Here is a 20,553-nt window from a genome sequence, read left to right as displayed (position 1 = left end):
AGTGTTGCTCGTTATCTTGCCTAGGATGATCCTGCAACTCACCTTTAATTGCTGTTTTTCCAACTCTGAGGCTTGCAGCTTTGTCTGGAGGTCAGCTATTTCTGTCATTAACTTGTCATTTTTATCCTTCTCTACAATTTCATTATGATGTCCTACAAAAATAATGATAATTTGTTATAAAATTTAAGGTAATGAAAATCAATGGCATGAATAATCTTGTAAAAGTAATTCTGCATCTCCTGAAAGCTGAAACAGCTGAAGTGTGCAAACCCAATTGGGATCAACAGCCACCAAAAATTCAAGTCATCTGGGCTTTTCTTTAGTTCTCGTACAAATTAGGTGCTGGTGTCTAGTTCCTGTCACTGAATGCCATATTCCGATGGCCAGTCTATTAGAATACTTTTGAAAAATACGACACGTACAGTTTCTCTGAATTAAATGCAGGAAACTGGGAAATAACATAGTATAAGGATCTTGTTAATTATGTTTGTAATTCCAAGAGGGTTAACTTTTTTTTTTCCCCCGGTCATATGGCAATGTGCTGCTCTATAATGCTCTGCTTTCCCCATGGGACTGATGCCTGCTAAGTCTTAAATCATTCACAGAGCTGGTGTCTGGAAATAGCCACTTGTTCTCTGGCAGCTTGGAACCCAAGGCAAAAGGGGTGAGCGTGAGGGTTTCAGCGAATGACAAACAGTCATGCATACAAGCAGTCTTTTGAGGCTTATAAAACAAATAGTGACATGAGCTACACATCTTCTTGGCAAGGGAAATCTTAAAAAGATTACAGCCTCTTGATCAAGATAATTAATTATGGAGATTTTTACTAACACTTCTCTTCAAAAAGCTTGTGTAAGTACTCAAAACCCCAAGACCTTCATCTGCTCCATTTTACACTAGCATTAATACAATTCAAATAATTACGTAGATTTCTTATCATTTTGCACACACATATGAAATAAAAGTTGTTTTAGGCTCAAAATACATGAAGGTCTTTATTTTAGGTATGGAAAATGATTACCAGCTGCAGGACCTTCACTGGTATATGTGCGTATGGGGTGCTTATAATCCTCCACCTGTTGAGCTAGTTCTGCTTTTTCCTTCTCTAATTGATTATTCGTTAACCTGGAATATAAACCAATTTTAGAATACTTTTATATTTTAGAATATTTCAATAATTTTTTAAAAATATGTAACAAAAATCTCAATGGCCATTTCCTGATCATTCTTATTTCAGGTATACTGGCTGAGGTATTTATTTAGTTATTTGAAAGTACATTACCTTAAAAGCTGAAGCTCCCTCATGAGGCTTTGCTCTGTCCCTGCACCTTCAGGAAAGTGTTTGAGAAGCTCAAGCTTAAAAGAAAAATTAAGATTAAGTTTTACTCTTGAAAACAGTATCCCTGGATAACGCAGTTCAGATGGATTTCTCATTGATACAGGATTAAAAAACAAATGAAAATAATACCAAGAATGTAACCAACTATTTGGTTATCACAGAGGAAAAATCCCCAAGTGGTCAGCAGTGTTCAGACAGTTTCCACAAAGCTAATCATCTACAGCCTTTTTAAAGTTGGTATAGACCATTGCTACATATTTCATGAAGGGTGAAGACAAAAGTATTGAAAAATTAGATTTACACAGAAAGTTAGATACGTAGCTACATTGGCATAATTTATACATATGCTTAAGGAGGTGATACTTAAGTGCTTTAAAAATACTACTGAAGTGCTTATTTGCATACGTGGGTGTCCAAGTTCCTTTTTAAACATTATATGAAAAGCCTGTGATTTTGGAATGAAAACCCAGATGAGTATATGTTGTCTAGAAATGACCTGCAGAGAGGGAGTTGGCCTCTAGAACTGCCTTTCACTAGAAGATGCAGGAGCAAAAAATCAGTGGTTTAGATACGAGATTATATACAGTTCTTGAATGCAGTGACAATTTATCAACTCTCATAAAGCTATTGTTAGTGATAGGCTTTTGTTCCATTACTACCTAAAAGGGTAAGGATTTGGGTTTTTTCCACAATCAATCTCTGTTTCTTTGAAATGCAGTTAACCGTGACCACATCCCTTCATCGGTATCTGAGACATGAAAGAAACTGGAAAGTATGTTGCTCCAGAGTAATGTCACATAATGAAAGAATTCTATCTATCTGTGTTAATTTTGCTGCTGGTGTACACTTCATGTTAATAATGCTGACTTTAGAAAAGGGAAAACAAGCAAAGTTTTTATAGGACTCAATTCCAAGTTTTATTTATTGAACACATTTACTTGCTTTTATATATATATATGACTTTCTATATTAAAAGTTGTGTATTCGATACCTTACACTGAGAATTGCCAGTACATGATGTCTGGAGAAGAAAACCGTGCACATATTAATAAATGAGAAGATGGAAGCTAATCTAGGTGGCTAATCCTAGGGCTACCTCTCTGGAGTACCTAAAGGCCAAAATTGCATACATCTTTTCAAAGGTACCCGAATTTAAAATCCATCAACTCTTCCATGTGTGAAATAATATTTGCAAGACTTATTAGGGACTGTATGAAAGAAGCCATATTGGAAATAGGATCCTAAAGATCCCCGTTGGATGGCAAAGTCAATCCCCCCAAAATGACCTGGAAGGAAGAGGGAAGTCCCTGGCACAAACGCACGTTGTGGAACAAGCCAGAAAGATTTTAAGACCATTTGAACCATCTGCACTTACAGGCTTTTGTGTGATCAATGAAACTGTAATAAAAAAACCCCTACAGAATAATACAGTAGAAAAAAATTAATTTTCCCTTAAGACTGCAAGTCAAGAATATTTATTGATAATATGTGGTAAACCTCATTAATTGGCTAAAATATGTAAATGTACTCCTGCAACTAGCACTGAAAAAACCTATAAAAGCATGGACTAGAGAAAAAAATATACTCTGCCAATATAAACATTAGAAGGAAATTAATTAACATTAAGCAATCTCTTCTCAGAGTCACCTGGCTAAATTTTACTCACTTGTTCTTTTAGATCTTGCAAGTTTTTATCAGCATTGTGTTCACGTTCTGTTGCTTCCTGAAGCTGCCGTTTAAGGTCAGTAATACTTTGGGTTTTTTTAGCAATATCCATTTCCATTTCCTTCATTGTAGTTTCATGCATCCTGGTAGTATTTTTAGTTAGAAAAAGATAACAGTAAAAGCTAATAATTCTGCAGAAACAGAGATTAAAATATCTATACGAGATTTAATGCCATAAAATACACCCTATAATATGTTTAGGGCATTGACCTTGAAATAATCACTGGTCTTATAAATAAGTGAGCTGAAAGAAGCATAATGAAAAATACATTTTTAATCTTAGAATAAAGGCTTTTCCAAATGTCACACTTTTGTGGATCTCACTTTTTGCCTACACTTTATTAAAGTGTGACTGGACTTGTAATGGTATTGCACATAAACCTCAAATCACCTCTTGCTAAAAACATGCACGTATTTTATTGATGCAGTGTGCACATTGGTCAGGTCTTACTCCCGTGTAGTACCTTTGACAGTATTGTTCTTATGATTTAATAATTTGTGGAAAATAAATTGATGTACTGAGAAAAGGGCTACTACAGATACAGAAGATCAAAACTCCAAGGGCAAAAGTGTTTTACAAGAAATCACGTTTACCCTGGAGTAACATCAGTCTGAGAAGGATTCCGTTTTGCTTTGAGCCATACAAAGCTACAAATGGGATTTTGTAGAATCATTGAAACGTTGGTTAGAAGGTACCTCTGGAGACCGTGTAGTACAGTCTCCCGTCTGAAGTGGGTTTTCAGATAGCAATACAATCTCCAACACAGAATCACAGAATCACAGAATCTTAGTGGTTGGAAGGGACCTTTGAGATCATCGAGTCCAACCACATTAAAAAGAAAAAAAGAAAAAAAAAAACACACACACCAACCCACATAAAAACAAAACAAACAAACAAACAAAAAACAAGAACAAGAAAAAAAACCCCCACACCAGAAAGAAAAAAAAAAAAAAAAAAAGCACCCACCAACTAAACCCCACACCCATAATCTCACACACAACACCCCACCACAAACCAACAATCCCGGGCACTAGAGCATGCCCTGAAGAGCCATGTCTACATGTTTCTTAAATACCTCCAGGGATGGTGACTCCACCACCTCCCTGGGCAGGCTGTTCCAGTGCCTGACCACTCTTTCAGTAAAGTAATTCTTCCTAATATCTAATCTAAACCTCCCTTGCCGCAGCTTCAGACCATTTCCTCTGGTCCTGTCATTATTCCCTTGGGAGAAGAGGCCAACCCCCGCCTCTCTACAGTTTCCTTTCAGGTAGTTGTAGAGGGCAATGAGGTCGCCCCTCAGCCTCCTCTTTTCCAAACTAAACATGCCCAGTTCCCTCAGCCTCTCCTCATAGGACTTGTTCTCCTGCCAAAGAGCCTTCCGAAGGATTGTTTGGAGGACACCTTTGTCCTATCAAATACTTTCTATTATCATGTACATTCTTTGGAAGATGTTCTGGTCAGGGAGATTGCATGTTAAAGTGCCCCAATGAGCTCCTCTAGGTTAGTAATGTCTTAATGTTACTCACTTACTTTAAAATCACATTAAAATAAATGCAAATAAAAAGTTTTGATACACACCAATTGAAATAGGCAAATACAGTTAAGCACAACTGTATGGGAGCACCCAGCCAAACCGGTTTCAGAGCACAACAGGTGAGATGCAGGGAGTTGTCATCCGACTCAGCTTCATCTCCGCCTTGCCTTGTCTATGCAGAGATAACTTGGGGGGAGCTGCAAAAATGGCTCAGCCCGGGGTTGTCTCAAGATTGCATCACAATAAGAACCGAAACCGAATGGAGCCTTAACTCCCTTAACAAATAAAATGCCCTGAGTCCCATCCCACCACTAGTCCCATGACTTTGAGTGCTAGACATCACAAAATTGGCAACAGAGACTTGGCCATCACACCACCAGAGGTAAACATCCCAGATAGTGTAATCCACTCAGGCATAATCCTGCACCCCCACAGAATCAGGAAATATAAACCGCAAGGTTTGAGGAGAAAAATGGGGGGTAATCTTCCAACGATACAGCTGGCCTGTAGGAGATTCGTCCCCCCCTTGTCCAGGACGCTGTACAGGGTAACTTCCCAGGGATTGAGCGACCTTACCTGAGAGAAAGGGCAAGTGATAAAGAAACATACGTATGGTATATGGCATGCTATTAAGATCATGATTTGTGCACTCTTTTAAGGTATTAATATCTAGCGCGCTTGTGGTTTGTGTTGTTACTTTTCGGGATCACTTGTAGGTTGCAATAGTGTATTCCGCAAATTGCTTTTAAATTGCAATAGTGTAATCGCCATTGTACACATAGAACTCGCAATAGTGACATATTGGACCTGTGAGTGAAGTCCAAATAAATTGTTAATTTGAACCTCTCAGTGAAGTCCTTTTTCCCGTTTCGTCACAACAACCACATTTTATATCTATATATACACAACTACCTATCTATATCAACTAGAGCTGAGTAGAAATGTTTTTCAAAGAGGTGAAGAACTAAAAGAAAAACTCTATTCAAACTACTGAGCCAATATGGTAGCTGTTAAGTGCCTACCATCTTCACTGCATGTTCCTGTCCTCCTCCTGTGGCTGGCAGCCAGTTTTGCCCTCCTTCCTTACGCTAAATATGGCTGTCATCTCACCTTGCATAGAGACATTTGACTTCACTATGTAGTTAGGGGGAAGGTTAAAAAAAAGGAAAGGGGCTTTTTGAAGTCTCAGTGAAGTGAAATGGCTCAGCAACAAGTCAGAGAACCACTAGAGCTACTCCAAGGGATCCTGTGGGAGCACAAGACTGGGAAGCAGGTAACATCTTGGACAGCAGCAGATATCAATGGTCATCCGATTACAATGAAATCGGACAAGAGTCTTGTCCAGCTCATTTCCTGCCCTAGTAAGGTTGCTGTCAGAGGTTCTGTTTTTGTAGACACCTGTCGCCTCTTTTTACAACTATTACTTTTGCAACATCATCTTATTTCACCCTAAGGATGTCCAGGACTAAATATTTCTTCCCAAAATATTTCTTCCCAGGACATCCAGGAGTCCAGGACTAAATATTTCTTCCCAATTATTTGCTCTGTTACATCCTTATGCAGGAGACAGGCTGTTTATTTCTCTTAATAGTGTAAGCATTGTTTCATTTTCTTGTCCTTTTCTGAGATAGGGCCGTACAAGAGATGATAGCCAACTAAAAAACTCTTGCCTCAAGAGGGGTAATATTCACCTTCCAGGTCCAATTTGATGAATCACAGGCATGTTTCATGTGAATGTACTTCATATCAAACTTCATATTCTGTATAAATCTGTTCATTATTAAACATGCTAGTGTGACACATAACTGGCATCTTTGTGTGTAGCTCATTATTGAGAATGGGACTGACAATGGTTTTGGGGGTGACTTTTTGCCAAAAGCATTTCTGTAAGCAAACCACAAAACATAGAACTAAACAGCTGGCTTCCAGCAAAGACAGGAATGCAATTAAAGTTGTTCAGGCTGTAGAGTTAAGGCCTCCAGCCTGCATAAGTAGGTTGTAATACAAAAAGCATCTGAACTAATTGAGGAAGTACAGATAAATTAAAAACGTATGTCTAAGTTGCAAAGCAGAAATCAGTGTCATAAAACTGTTTTCTTTAGTTTGTTCCATGTTGAGTGATGCAAGCAATACCTGAATTTGAAAACAACTGATAAATAACTTTCAGATAACTTATTGGTAAAGAGTTGTAGACGTTTACTATTATTAGCAAACCAAAAATGATTTTTGATCATGATTTCAAAGTCTGAGTTTTATCTAAAAATCTAGGAAATGGTGATTCCCATACTTCATTTTCTATATTGGAAAAGATAATCCAGTGCTAGTCTCCGAGTTTTTCTCCCTTACAATTCCCAAGGAGTATAGAAATCCCAGTGGGTATTCTAACACAACCTCTGCATATTCACACGGTTAAATATAGATTCAAATGCAGCCAAGCTGGAAAATGCAGGTTGTTGACTTCCAGGTTTTGTTTCTGATTGTTATCCATGTGGTAAGGCACTAAAATACTTTCTATGTTCAGCAAAAATGCTGGCATTATTCCACAAAGCATGGATACGATACATTTAAGCAGCAAGGAACACAAAATACTTCCTTTACCAGAACTATCCAGAAGTCTACAGCTGATCTGAGGAAGGGAGGTAAGTACAGAAGCAGCTAACAAGGCCAGTACTTAAGGACACTGGATACCTGCTAGATTCATATCAGAGACCTGTATACCAATTCTCCGTACTAACATGGAATCAGAAAATAAAATACGGATAATAGAAAACTACCTTCAAAAGAGGAAAGAAAAATTATGAGTCTAATTTGTTTGCTAACTTTTCAAGAGGAATTAAAACTGAATTAACATTTGTGTTTATCTTCCTTACTTCATTCTCAATTCCTACCTTGTTACAGTGGACTTCCAGCTTTTGCTGTCAGCTCTGTCAAGTTGGCTCTCAGCCAGATTTAGCTTCTTAATGGTTTCCTCCAGCTGTACAGTTAACTTCTCATTTAATATCTCCAAGTTATTATTCGCTATTCGCAGCTTCTCTCCACTGTCAGCTTCCTATTGTTCAATAAAAACAAAGGTTTATGGAATAGTTAACCTCACGTGAAGCACAGGGTTATCTAAAATGATAGTGAGATAGGGTCAGTGCTGAAGTATATGAAAACAGTGCATCCACGATCACTAGCACTACAACTTCCAAATTCTGTCTTGGGCTGCTCCTTGGATGTCTCCTCTCCACATATAATTAAAAATTCTGTCATAGCAGTATGAGTGCTTAAAAAAAGTGTCGATACCATATCAACCATTTAAAACAAAACAAAGAAAAAAGATACCTGGCACAAACAGTAACTAACGGAAATAAAGGGATGCATTACAATGATCGTACCTTTTTAAGTTCTTTACGCAGCCTCTCGTTTTCAGTAATGACTTTTTCCATTCCTTTGGTTTTAGATTCATAACGCATACTCAGCTGGCCCTCCAAACGGAGTTTCATTTTTTCCATTTCAGACTAAACATCAAACAGGTTGTTAAAACACGTATAGATTCCTTAGTAGAAAATTTTGGATTTCCAGTTTTAAAGCCTAGCATAGTTACAGCTACCCAGCACAATGAACATAATATTTCATCAGATATTTAAATATATCCTTAAGGTACAGAGTACCTCTACATAAATCATGCAGAATGTTATAATAAAATAAAGTTTTGTATTTGTGTTCTACGTGTTTCATATTTGCCGTTTTCAAAACACTTGTGCCTCTCAATGTCAACAACAGGTTTGCTCCGTTTTCCTACTAACTTGCATATAAACTGCTATCAAATATAGTTATTGGAGATAAATCAGTACCTTTAGCCTCTCGTTTTCCTGTTCAAGACTAAGTAATTTCTCATTAGAAAGCACAGCTGGAGCTTTTTTCAGATCTTCATTTTCTCTTTGGACTCTCTCTACAACCTTTTTCATCAAACCAATTGTTTTTTCCAGTTCTGGGACTGTCTTTCCACTTCTACCAGCCTACAGAGAAGGAATAAAAAAAATAGTAAAAGTACATTTCTGAAAATAACTAATCCAAATGACAAAATAAGGCCATGATAGTGCAAACATTTAATAGCGTAGCTCTAGTCCTTCTAATGGTCCTATTAACGTAATTTTACTAATTTATTATAGCACTTTGGCAACAAAATAAACAAGTAAGAACAATTCATGTTTGCTTTTGGTTGATTCCAAATAATTTAGCTTTAATAAAATACTGTATTTTGGTTTCATTTAATCATGATGAAAAATTTTGTTATAATACTCACTCCTCTAATGCTGCCCAGCTTCCGTTCAACATCTGCTTTCTCTTTTTTGAGAAGTTCACACATTTCTTTTAAGTCACCTACTTGGTCCTAAAAAAGCAAAGTAATAAGCATCTTATTTAGATTTCAAATTTAGGTAAACAGTTACAAAATTACAGTTGGTTTACTTTGAAAAATGTAAAGAGAAAGCAATTTCCCACCACAATGACATTTTTCAGCATTTCTACCAGCCATTCAACCATCCCATCTTCCATAAAAACATGAAGAACTTACAGTATATACAGAAAAGATATCCATTTCTTTTTAAGCAATACCCTAACCTCTGTGAGGGTAAAGGGGATTAAATGTAAAAAGATATTACCTTTAATCTTGGCAAATCTCTGTTGGCTTGTTCTAGCTGGAATCTTAGCTCAATGTTTTCAGATGACAACCTTAAATTTTCCTTTAAAACCTCTTGTTCTCTTCGATATTGATCATCTGATCCTATTCCTGATGTCTTGAGAAAACGGAGGGGAAAAAAATTATTAAGTGGTAATGCACTATTCAGTGTATCAGTTGTAGCTGAAAGAGCAACAGAGAATTAGTATTTTTCACAGAAATAAAACAGATGACAGTTGTATCACCAGTTTTGATCTAATCTGCTCTGACTTTAACTCTCTTACATTTTCTAAACTTTCTTAATCCTTAAGGGAAGTTTAAAAATAGTATAAACCAGTAAAAATTCTGTCAATCCAAAATTAACTCTCAAACTATTGAGTAGAAATAACTATCAAAGACTAAAAGACAAACAAGCTACTGAGTGAAGTAAGCTGTGACACTGTACCTGGGAACAGCATCTAATTTTAAAGACATATTTTGATGTTTATTAAGTAGCACATATGGCATAAGGAGTTTCACTGAAGTCAGATTACAGAGCATTACTCAGGAAGAGTAGTATGTAACTCTAGTTCTTAGTCTGTTAGTTCCTACAATCATAAGTCTTTATTCATATAGGCTAGTAATTTCTATTGCATAAAGAGTACTTTGCATGCCTTATATTGCCAATTCCAGTTATACGTATATGGTAAATTATTCAGCCTAACTAGTAAAGAGTAAAACCCTTCGATGATATAAAAATCAGCAGTTTTTACTTATGTAATTATGGAATTAACCATATGATCCATTAATTCATCGCTAATAATGACAGGAATAAAGTGTTTACTTCAAGAAAGTGTATTTTTTTCTTAGTGTAAGTAATAACACATCATAAGTCACTTAAATAAGGAAGGTCTGTCAATTGGCTGTATGTATAATACAATTATTTGTAAAATTTTTGGATCAAAATTTTAGAGTAGACAGTGGCTTACTTGCGAGCTGACATGCATGCCTATTAAGAAAGTATCAGATTTGCTTTGTGAACCACTTGTTGACTACTTCAATATCCCTGCAGACCGTGCATAGGAAACCACTGCACTATCATGATCAAACTATTCTATTTCTACATCATTATATGGAAGAAATGCTAGAGGACTGCTACAGTATCAAACCTCGGGCATTTCACAAAATTCTGGGGTTGTTTCAATCCCCTCTGTACCACTTTGGTAAGTTTCAGGTTTGTCCTCTGCAGTGTGTTGATTCATTTCATTATTCACATTTATTTCTTCTGCTTCACAGTCATTAGCTTGATTAGAAAGTTCCCCTGAATCAGACTGATCGCAGCTCATTCTGTCAGTATAAGGCTCTTCTATACTTTCTTTTTCATCAGCATTTGATTGCTTAAATATTTCTTGCTTTCTCTCCTCTTCTTCAAACTCCTCATTAAGTTTTCCATTTTCAGGTTGGGCTATATTTTCTTCTTTTTTACTGGAGTTCTCTTTGTCAGCTTCAGCTATATTTTTGTTTTTCAAGCCTTCCCTAGAAATATCTGTGTCCTTGCATTTCTCACTGTCTTCAGGATGCTGTTCAGGAGACGCTTCTGTGCTTGCATCCGCAGTAGCCTCACGGCCTTCATTAGGGACGATGCCTGCTTGCATGTCTGCTTCCTCATCTATTTCACTGCCATCAGTAACGTTATAATTAGGCTGGTGTTTGATTTCATCCCTATTTAAAATAGATTTCTTTTGAAGGGAATTCAAATACTTTTGTTTACTAACACTGACAGGAACAGACTTGGTCAGTTCAGTTTGGTCACATGTACTCTGATTCAAGTTGAAGATAGAATGAAGCATGAAAGAAAAGCAGAAGACAGTAAAACAAAACAGGAAATAAAGAAACCTAGAATGTACGGTTAAATCTACTTCTGAACAGATTAAGATAACCTAATAATGAAATATTTGCAATATAATGAACCTTGTAAAAATCAAAACACAACAAAAACACCTAACGTAGCTGAATTGCAGCTCAGCATTTCCCCAAACTCTGTGCATTCCAGTTTTTCAATCAATACAAAATATAAAAGTAGTATCTCTGTTGCAGACTCAAATATTTCAAAATACATATTCCTTATTTCTCAACATATGCTAGGATGTTAAATATTTCAGCCTCTACCTGATGAACACAGTAACTGTAGGTTTTGGGGGTTTGTTTTGTTTGTTTTTTCTTTAAAACAAAAACAAAACCACTAAAAGCTGAGTATTTGATATCCTGTTCCAGAATACTATAATTTCAAATAAAGTCAGCTAAATGACTAAGAATACCAAATGGATAACAAATATTTTTGTTAAGTAGGTGTGATTCCTTTAGGTAATATGGTTACATTATCAACTTACTGAGGGTCTAGAATATGTGTCTCTCGAACATTGTCTCTGCAATGCATGAAGCTTTTCCTGGAGGTATTGATTTTTGAAATATAATTCTTCTACAACAGAATCTCGTGGGATTGCTTGCTGTGTTCTACATCAAAAATGAATCAAGCCAAAACAAGCAAATGGTTATTAATGCAGAAAAACATCCCTAGATGCAAACCAAACTTGAACTTCTGGATTTTCTAATATTACTGGGGTAGTTATTCTATATCAATGTCGACCATATACACTATTTCAACTAATCTCCATGAATCAAAAGTACTTACTTTGGCAAAAGGAATCTGCTTTTCTGAGATGTGTACAGCTTCTATTACTCAAGTACACTAGCCACTGTGATAGTAGATATGCTGATTAAGAATACACTCCCTAACTGCAATTTAGCAGTTCCAGTAACTTTCACTGACTCTAAATTGTAATTATAATTTTACATAATAGGAGCCAATGTTTATCATATTATTTAGCTTTTTAGAATAACGAACCAATGCTGTATATTCTCTGAACATGCACAATTGCTCCCAAGCAGCTTTAAGTTTGTTCATCACAGACTCAGAAAAGGACTTTTGAAATTCCTGTCTGGTTTTTTTCTTTATTGAATCGGGTGGTCTAATAGAGATTATCTCTTTCCATGGATTTTTGTCTCATTTAGATCTTTTAGTTTTTTTTAAATGCCTCTCACCTCATGTGAGCAACTTCATTTTCTAAACCTAGATTCCGCTTTCGTAGTTCTTCCAGCTCTTTTTCAGTCTCTGAGGCTCTTACTCCAACAACACGGTCAACAGTGACACCAGTAGTTTTCAGTTTCTTCTGTAGCACAATTTTCTCTTTTTCAGTCCTGCAACATCCAGTACATTTACGTTTTAAACTTTATTTGCTGACTTGCTTTCTTTAGGAGAAAATATTTTCTGTCTTAAAGAATCCACATTTGCAATTTATTTACTCCCTGAACCACACTCCCTTTTCTGTTTAATAAGGTTACCTCATAGACAGCACAGCTTTATCAAAAAACCCAAAAAAACCCCAAACCTGGAAAAAACAATGAACATCCAGTCAGTATCATGCATGTCATAAAACACTTGCTGGTTTCTTGCCTGTATTTTATGTGAAATTCATGCAAGACTTTCTAAGAAGAAACGCTATTTTGAAATAGTTTCAAACCACAATCTAACAACAGCTACGATCACCATCCCAGTCTCCTTTCTCTTCTGCATCTTTTATCAATAAAATCCTGCCGTTACTGTACTGAAGTAAACGTAGCATTTTCAGAGAATTTGCCCATGTGGTTTTTTTAAAAGGCTTCTATCTCATAACCCTAGAACCGTCAGTACTGCAGTAGCACTAGATGTAACAATAGCACAACATCCAGTCCTAGCAATCTCATTAAATAACACAGCAGTGAGAAACAGCCTGTCTTCATAAAGCTGTTATTTGTTTCATGAGAATAACAGAATCCTATATACAAGAAGCATAATAAAGAACTTAAATTAGTTTTATTCACAGACGATTTATTCTAATAAAGGTTGTTGGCTTCCACAAGGAAAAGGATACTGGAGGAATAACCTGTTGCTTGAATATTAACTAATCCTTTTAATCTCAATAGCAACGTCAAATTCTAGACATCAATCTTACACTCATAACAAACTGTTATAACTATTACGTGGCAAACATATTTGGACTTCCCTTATGTCCTCATTTTGTAGTCGAATCTATTAAAACAAACTTACTTGGTATAAATTTCCTTCAATGTATTCAACTGTTTGGCTAAAGCATCTGCTTCTTTTTCCTTTTCCCTTAGTTTGTTCCGCAATCCTTCTGTTTTGACTTGCCATTTCTTACCTTCTTCCCACCTAATTATTTCCTCTTTGGAGGCCTGTGAAGCACATAAACAAATTCAGTAACTATAAATTATACATCAGTTAAAACCTGTACCTATGTGATTACAAAAGGCTACTGAAAAATCACAGTCAATATTCCTTTAAGCAATTTTTTTTTTTTAATTGGACTTTTCCCTTCTCCAGGTAGCCCCCATACTTTCTTTTCTGTCTTCATTCTAAACAGCTACTGCTACTAAGAAACAGACAGAAAGCAAAGTCTTTGAAAAATAAGAAAACACGCCAAGGTTGAGAAAATATCTCTAGACATTAAGCAACGGGTATTTTAAAAGTATCAAATTAACTGGCAGCATAAGTGCAGCCCTAAAATAAAATTTAATATCATAAATAGTCTGAATGTCATTATACAAGCATGCTATAATATTCCATTATACTATGACAAGCCACTAATTAGTTACTGAAGTAGTAAAGTAACAAGCAAAGAACCAAAAAAAGCCCCAAAACACACAACTGATGAAATGGACATCTCTCCAATTGTTCAGGATGTCTTGCACGTGGAGAGCACTACTGTAAAGAATAATCACTTATACAGGCATCACTCGTTTTAGGATTCCCACTTTTGCTCCCAAGTATTTCATTTTTTCATCACTGCATTGATTTTGCAAAGGCACATTTGACAGCACTTCTGTAATCAATACCACTGCTACCTACAAAATCTTAGTTTTCTCAGATTTGAATCGTGTCATTAATTCTACAAAAAGATCAGGAAACAATATATCAGTATCAAGCAACAAGAGCAGTAACAAAGAGCATGGGGAACATGAAGAAATTACAGTCATGAAACTGCTTTTCTTCTGATGAAGGCTGGTTGCTTGGGTTTTTTTTGAGAGGCATATAGGGAGAGCTGAACTGCCAACACCAAGGGTAATGATGCCTTTCAAAGCCACGATCTAATTATCACATACCTTGTCTTCTCTTACACCTTTTTGTTCTGTTTCTTCACATTTCTTCTCAAGTTCGCTTTCCAACTTCTTAATTTTTTTCTGAAGTGCTTCTATCAGATTTTGTTCATCAGCTTTGCTCTGAAAAATTACAAACTTTCACAAACTTAAAGTTTAATGACCACTACCCAAGTATTATTCTCCACTCAAAAAATAAGGACTGTAATTCAAATTGGTAGAATTAGCTTACGAACTAAATGACCTTTTAAAAATTATATTTAATTCATTAAACTATTGAAATGTAACTTTGCATTCTAAACTGAATGATCAGCAAGTAGCTGACTTCAAATAAAACTTACACAATTCTACTGCAAATCCTTTACTTCTTTTCTGAAAGGGGAAATAAGGACAGCAGGGAAGATTATAAAATTCCACTTTTCAAAGAAGCTTTAAAAGTGGTGATTCAACTCCTTAGACTCTTTCAAAATTATTTCAAGCAGCAAGTATTTTTCAGTCTTTTCCTTTTATTTGAGGCATGCTTCCAACAGCAAAAGCTAATAGTTCACATGTAACCCAGCTGATGAGCAAAATTAAATTTTTAAATCAAGTATGTCTCAATGCCTGCCAAAAGTACTTAATCTTTTCCCCCAAACCCAGCACATATATGCAGAAACTTGACCAAGATCAAACATTTTTTTAAAAATCATTTCTACCTGAATGCTACTGCTTAGCCTCTTAATCCGTTTCTTCAGTTCTTCATTTTCCTTTTCCATTTCATTTTTTTCTCTCAGCATTTTAGCAAATGCTTTTTGTTTTCTCTGGAGTTCTTGGTTCAGGTCATCCCTTTCATCAGACAAAGAACTTTCCCTGGTTTTACTTATTTTAAGGTTATCTGTAAGTTTTGTAATCTGATTATTTAATTCCTCTATCTGTGTCTAGAAGAAAACAAACAAAACAGCAACCCCCCAAAATCATGATTATCAACCATACAACAACAAAATACAATGATATTGCAATATACATTATATATATATATAGTACTCACCATAAGCCCCTTTGTTTGTTTGTCAACAATCTCCTGGACATTCATATATGCCTCTTTTTGTGATGCTGCAGAAATAATCTGCTGTTCAGCATTAGCAGTTATTTCTGCTCGGAGTTCCAGAAGTGCTTTACTCAAAGCCTGAAAATAGTAAATTCAAGTTCTTTTAAGTGAAGAAGCTGCTAATGTGAACATTACAAAAGAAGAAAAGTCAATTATATTTTACTATGTTATATTATGCAATTATATTCTACATCCTGCTGTACTATACATAGAACTCTTAAGAATTAAGCAACATTAAACATTTATGTAACATAGGCATTAATTTTTGTTGACTAACTTTCTGCTGCTTCTCTTTTATAGCTAACTGGCTCTTCAGCTGTTCCACCAGGTTTTTCAACGTTGCTGTGGGTGCTCTATTGTTTTTTTCTTTTTGGATCTCTAGTTCAGTTTTTACATTCGCTAGTTCCTTCTCCATCTGAGACAACACGTTCCTCAATTCACTGGCTTCATCTTTTAGTTTTTCCACATCAACTGTGTGCTTTTCCTGAAGCCTAATAAGAAATAAGCATTAATAGGGTACACTGCAATAATTAAGTTAGCAAACTACAAATAAGTAACAATGTTATATATTTTATTATTGTTAAAGCAAGTGACACAGCTTTGAAAACAGCAAACAAACCCAACTCCACAAAGAAAGCCTCCATTTAATAAGACAATTGCTCAAGAAGATCAGCAAAATGAGATTAGAACATTGTTCATTTTAATTCCTGGCCCAAACAGGTAAAGAAAGCATTATACTTTTCTCCTTTTAAACAGGGATTAAATTTTCCTGAGTTTAAACTTGTTAGGCAGGAAGCCCAAATGGATGTATCAGGAGAAAAAAAACCAACGAAACACAAAACTGTAAGTATCACAGTAGCTTAAAGACAACTCTCATACCAAGAGTCTTTGAATACTTTCTTTTTCACTGCATGGCAAAAAGCTAACAACTGAAAGGCATTTTTCCAAGCCACAGTTTTACAATATTAGCCTCAATAAAGGGCTACAGATTAAAAATAATATACAATTACCAAGCACAGTAACTTTTTTGAGTTAATTGTTTTCAGCCAAATCTAAATTCAGCAAGAACATGTTCAGTTTGATAGACCAGTCCTGCAGCAGCAATACATAATTGACTTGAATGACTTACATTAACAGTCTAAAAACTTACCGGGTTTTGATCATCTCAAACTCTTTGATTTTCATTAAAGTAATTTGTTTTTGTTTCTCCAAATCAGATGATGTTTTCTTTAATTTTCCAACAAGGGAAGCAAGAGAATTATCCTGTTCTGCTACAGTTTGCTGCATTTCAGCTAAGCGGATAAAATGGTTGTTGTCCCAAAGTGATAAAGATGTCTTTTTCATTAACTCCTGTAAAAAAAAGGCATGTGATAAACATTTTAAACTTTAAATCAAAGGTAAACATTAGTGATGCATTTTAAACTCAATCCTTAATATAACCAAGCATTAATATCTAACATGTTATTTACTGAGATGCGATTCTTAGTCCCCAGAGAAAGCAGTCACACTGATTTGAAAAGACCTTTGTGCATCTAATGATCCACAGAACAATCCGTTAAATACAGATTTCACCTTATCATAAAGTGTCAAGAGAAAATTTGTATTGAAACGGGTTAGTTTACCACAACCATGGACTGAATAAAAAGAACTGAAATCAAAATATAACCTTTCTCTTAGAAGCCTCAGTAAATGAGGATGCTATGAAAAATGTTCATATATACTGAGATGGTAACTTTGGTTTTTTACATTTGACTTCTAATCCGTCTCTTGTGAATTCTCTCAGGAATAATACAATAATTCTGTATCACCCACCTGTTTATTTTTCCTGTCATCATTTATTAATTACTTTTGGCTGCAAAGCTGTTCTTTTGAGCAACAATTTTAAAAATTTGGGAACAACTTCACTAATCCCACAAATACACAAAACTCACCGAAGCAGTCTGTTTGAATTTATTGAGGGAATTGTCAGTATGCAAATTCAACTTCTGGTGTAGAACTTCAAGGTCTGCCTCATGCTTCTTTGCTACTTCCTCTTGTTCCTGTTAGTTCAAAATAAAAATATCACTCTACTGACACACACTATTCCAGAAAGTCAGGAAACTACAACTTCATGTTGATCGTTCACTCATTGCTCAGTATTGCTCCTCAAGCTTTCCTCTAGTTCTTGTCTTTTTAAAAATTCTTTTCTTCTTGCTATAATCAATGATTTATTTTTTTTCCTCTCTAAAACTACTGGAAAAAATCTACTATTGCAATTTAAAGCTGTGTAGCAAGTAGTATGGGACAACAGGACAGGAGTTGGAGAGCAAAACAGTTAGTGTTGATCTTCACCAACTATGACTATAAATATGGATAGCGATATCCACACTATGCACTTTTCAGGTCTATTTACTTTGGACTATAACGTGATCCCATGGACTGAATGTCTGCTAGCAGACAGAGCACAGTAGGCTCATTTTCAGATTGCATCTTCTGTTTTAGTTCCAAACTAAAAACTTGATTTCTCCCAGAAGAAATAGCTATACATGTTAACCAAAGCACACTAAGTGAAGATGACAGTCTGCTTTGGAAATGTGCTCCTGATCATACTAGTCTTGAAGTAACTCTTAGACACAAAGTTTATGCTTTAAAATATGCTTTAAGGGTATAAAGAATAAAGAAGATAAAGTATGGTTGAATAATATAATGTATGCTTAGATACAATGTTTATGCTTTAAAATACGTTTTAATTTAAAATACGCTTTAAGAAGCATATTTTCCATAAACGTATGTCCTTCCTGTACCTTCCAAATTCACGATAAGATTCAGGCCAGAGATCGATATTGCAAGTACTGGAAAATCCCATATAAATATTAAATATATCAAGGCTCTTGCTTACAGCAAAATTTTAATTATTTTTCCTGTCACACTAATTTAATCCCTAGACAGACATCATATACATAACCTCTTGACTGAGAAAGCCTCTTATTTTGAAAAGTTACAAAATTCTACATGAACTTTCTACATAAAAAATTTCTAATCGTCTCTGGTGTTACCTCCGAGGTCAGAAACTTTTTAAAATTTCACTATCAATGAGATAAACAAAGAATATACTAAAACAACTTAAAAATGGAAGAAATTTTACGCAAAAAGTTTAGCTACCTCTCTTGCTTTAGCAAGCAAATGTTGGTATTTTTTTAACACTTCCTCCTTTTGATTTAATCTTGCTTGCATATTTGCAATGGTTTGATGAGCAATTTTTATGGCATGATGGTACTTTGGATCATCTTCTTGTTTGCCTAATTCAGCCATTATTTTCTCTCTTTCTGATGTTGCAGGTAATCGAAGTCTTAGTTCATTTATAACTTTGTCTCTTGATAAAACATTTTGTTCAGCATTCCACAGAGCAGTTTCCTTTTCTTTTAATTTCTACAATGAAAGACAATTGTTGTATTTCTAGTATTCAAATACTGCAAAAACGTCTTACTTTTTAAAAAATGTACCAGAAAGATTTGTCTAAATGAATTTATAAACACAAAATGTTTTGCACTCAGTTCTGGCTGTGTGGGATTACCAGTAGATGAAGAAAGTCCCAGAATATCATTATCTTGGTACAAGACACTTATGCAACTCATTTTGTGATACCAAGTTAAGAAGCTGGTGGTTTTCAAATTCCTAAAGAATCACAAAGTATCTTCTGTAAAAGAATTTCAATTTAGCAACTCAAGATAAAAGGATTTTGCTATGCTACGTATTAAATTTAATGTAACACTTGCTAAATTTAACAGCTAGAGTCAACTGAATTTTGTACAGCAAAAGCATCTAACCCTACTAAATGAATGTTCTAAACGATTCAAAAATTTTCCCCAATAATTTGTTCCAATGGAAAAAATATTTCATTTTAGTCATGGTGTGATTATATTATTTAATTTTTCTCTGTGTTGAATACTTGTAAGGGATTGGACACATTCGAATGGCATTTATAAAAGGATATTTGTTATATAAAAAAAAAAAAATTAAAGGGCATAGAAATACAAACTTTGTCCCTGTATATGACAACTTAAGCACTTAATTACCTCCTCCAGTGATTTGCAGGTTGCCCTAGTTTCCAGGATTGTTCGAATATGCTCCTGATTCTTTCTCAAAGCCACCTCAAGTTGTTGTGGGAGTGGCATACTAGGGTCTGGAACTGAGCCTGTAGCCTCTTCTAACTGCACAGAAAGATTCATATTCATATAATCTGACAGCTCAGAAAGACATGCTTATGAGTCTATTTTTAGTTAATTCAGTGCACGTACCTTTAGAGCTGTACTAAGTATTTCATTTTGTTGATGATCATATAGGTCTAATTGGCGCTGCAGTTCTACTTCCCTCTGGTCCCAAGCCATTTGCCTTTCTTCATGAAACTGGAACAAACGTTTATAAAGGTATTTTATTTATTGAAGGCAAAGGGAATTTTATAGCCAACTTAAACAGAAAAAAAGAGATACCAAAATGTAAAATACCCTAATGTGCTATTAAAAAGAACTATGGAATCAAGATACAAACATCTACACTTAAAACTTACTAGGAAAAATCTTCCTTTTAAAATCACTTAGTGAAATAAGGAATAGGCTGTTTTTCTAATAGCATGCAGAAATACATACCTTACTCTGCTGTACAATTTCTTCTTCCAGATTATTGATTGTACATTCATATTCAGAAATTATATTACGCAAATACTTCACCTCTTCCTTTTGCTTGACTAACTCTCGATTGAGTTTAAGCTCCTGAAGATGGAGTTCCTCCATCTTCGTATGCCATTCGATTACCTAATAATGAATGACACATAGTATTATATTTACTAAGCCCACAGGCCAACTAGATGCAGCTACACTGCAAGAGGAATGACTGTAGTAGACAACTGGAGAGGCAACAGGTTTCCCCTATGCTGACAGAACTGCATTGCAAATAATTTTCAAATTACCTAAATTTCAAATGACCTATACTCTATGCATCTGTCCAGACTGAACAAAACAAGCACGCAAGAAGT

At 35.2% G+C, this 20,553-nt stretch overlaps 1 protein-coding gene across 1 annotated transcript in view; it reads right to left on the bottom strand.

Annotated features, from left to right (window-relative positions):
- CEP290 (centrosomal protein 290) overlaps nucleotides 1–20,553 on the bottom strand; it is a 53,455-nt gene that overhangs the window by 1,039 nt on the left and 31,863 nt on the right. Inside the window, exons 32-53 of the mRNA XM_074167547.1 lie at nucleotides 20,168–20,332; nucleotides 19,820–19,927; nucleotides 19,598–19,732; nucleotides 18,684–18,950; nucleotides 17,474–17,581; nucleotides 16,693–16,892; nucleotides 15,820–16,033; nucleotides 15,483–15,620; nucleotides 15,151–15,372; nucleotides 14,462–14,578; nucleotides 13,389–13,534; nucleotides 12,344–12,499; nucleotides 11,632–11,755; nucleotides 9,246–9,380; nucleotides 8,888–8,974; nucleotides 8,436–8,600; nucleotides 7,977–8,099; nucleotides 7,488–7,648; nucleotides 3,006–3,147; nucleotides 1,283–1,356; nucleotides 1,040–1,125; nucleotides 43–131 (exon numbers count right to left, since the gene is read on the bottom strand). Of these exons, the coding sequence (XP_074023648.1) occupies nucleotides 43–131; nucleotides 1,040–1,125; nucleotides 1,283–1,356; nucleotides 3,006–3,147; nucleotides 7,488–7,648; nucleotides 7,977–8,099; nucleotides 8,436–8,600; nucleotides 8,888–8,974; nucleotides 9,246–9,380; nucleotides 11,632–11,755; nucleotides 12,344–12,499; nucleotides 13,389–13,534; nucleotides 14,462–14,578; nucleotides 15,151–15,372; nucleotides 15,483–15,620; nucleotides 15,820–16,033; nucleotides 16,693–16,892; nucleotides 17,474–17,581; nucleotides 18,684–18,950; nucleotides 19,598–19,732; nucleotides 19,820–19,927; nucleotides 20,168–20,332 (3,162 nt within the window). The remainder of the gene's footprint in view (nucleotides 1–42; nucleotides 132–1,039; nucleotides 1,126–1,282; nucleotides 1,357–3,005; nucleotides 3,148–7,487; nucleotides 7,649–7,976; nucleotides 8,100–8,435; nucleotides 8,601–8,887; nucleotides 8,975–9,245; nucleotides 9,381–11,631; nucleotides 11,756–12,343; nucleotides 12,500–13,388; nucleotides 13,535–14,461; nucleotides 14,579–15,150; nucleotides 15,373–15,482; nucleotides 15,621–15,819; nucleotides 16,034–16,692; nucleotides 16,893–17,473; nucleotides 17,582–18,683; nucleotides 18,951–19,597; nucleotides 19,733–19,819; nucleotides 19,928–20,167; nucleotides 20,333–20,553) is intronic.

The sequence above is a fragment of the Numenius arquata genome, chromosome 2 (assembly GCF_964106895.1).
Source record: "Numenius arquata chromosome 2, bNumArq3.hap1.1, whole genome shotgun sequence".
In the NCBI taxonomy this organism is placed as follows: Eukaryota; Metazoa; Chordata; class Aves; order Charadriiformes; family Scolopacidae; genus Numenius; species Numenius arquata.
The sequence above is the reverse complement of the archived record's forward strand: the minus strand, read 5'-3'. Positions and strand labels throughout refer to the sequence as shown.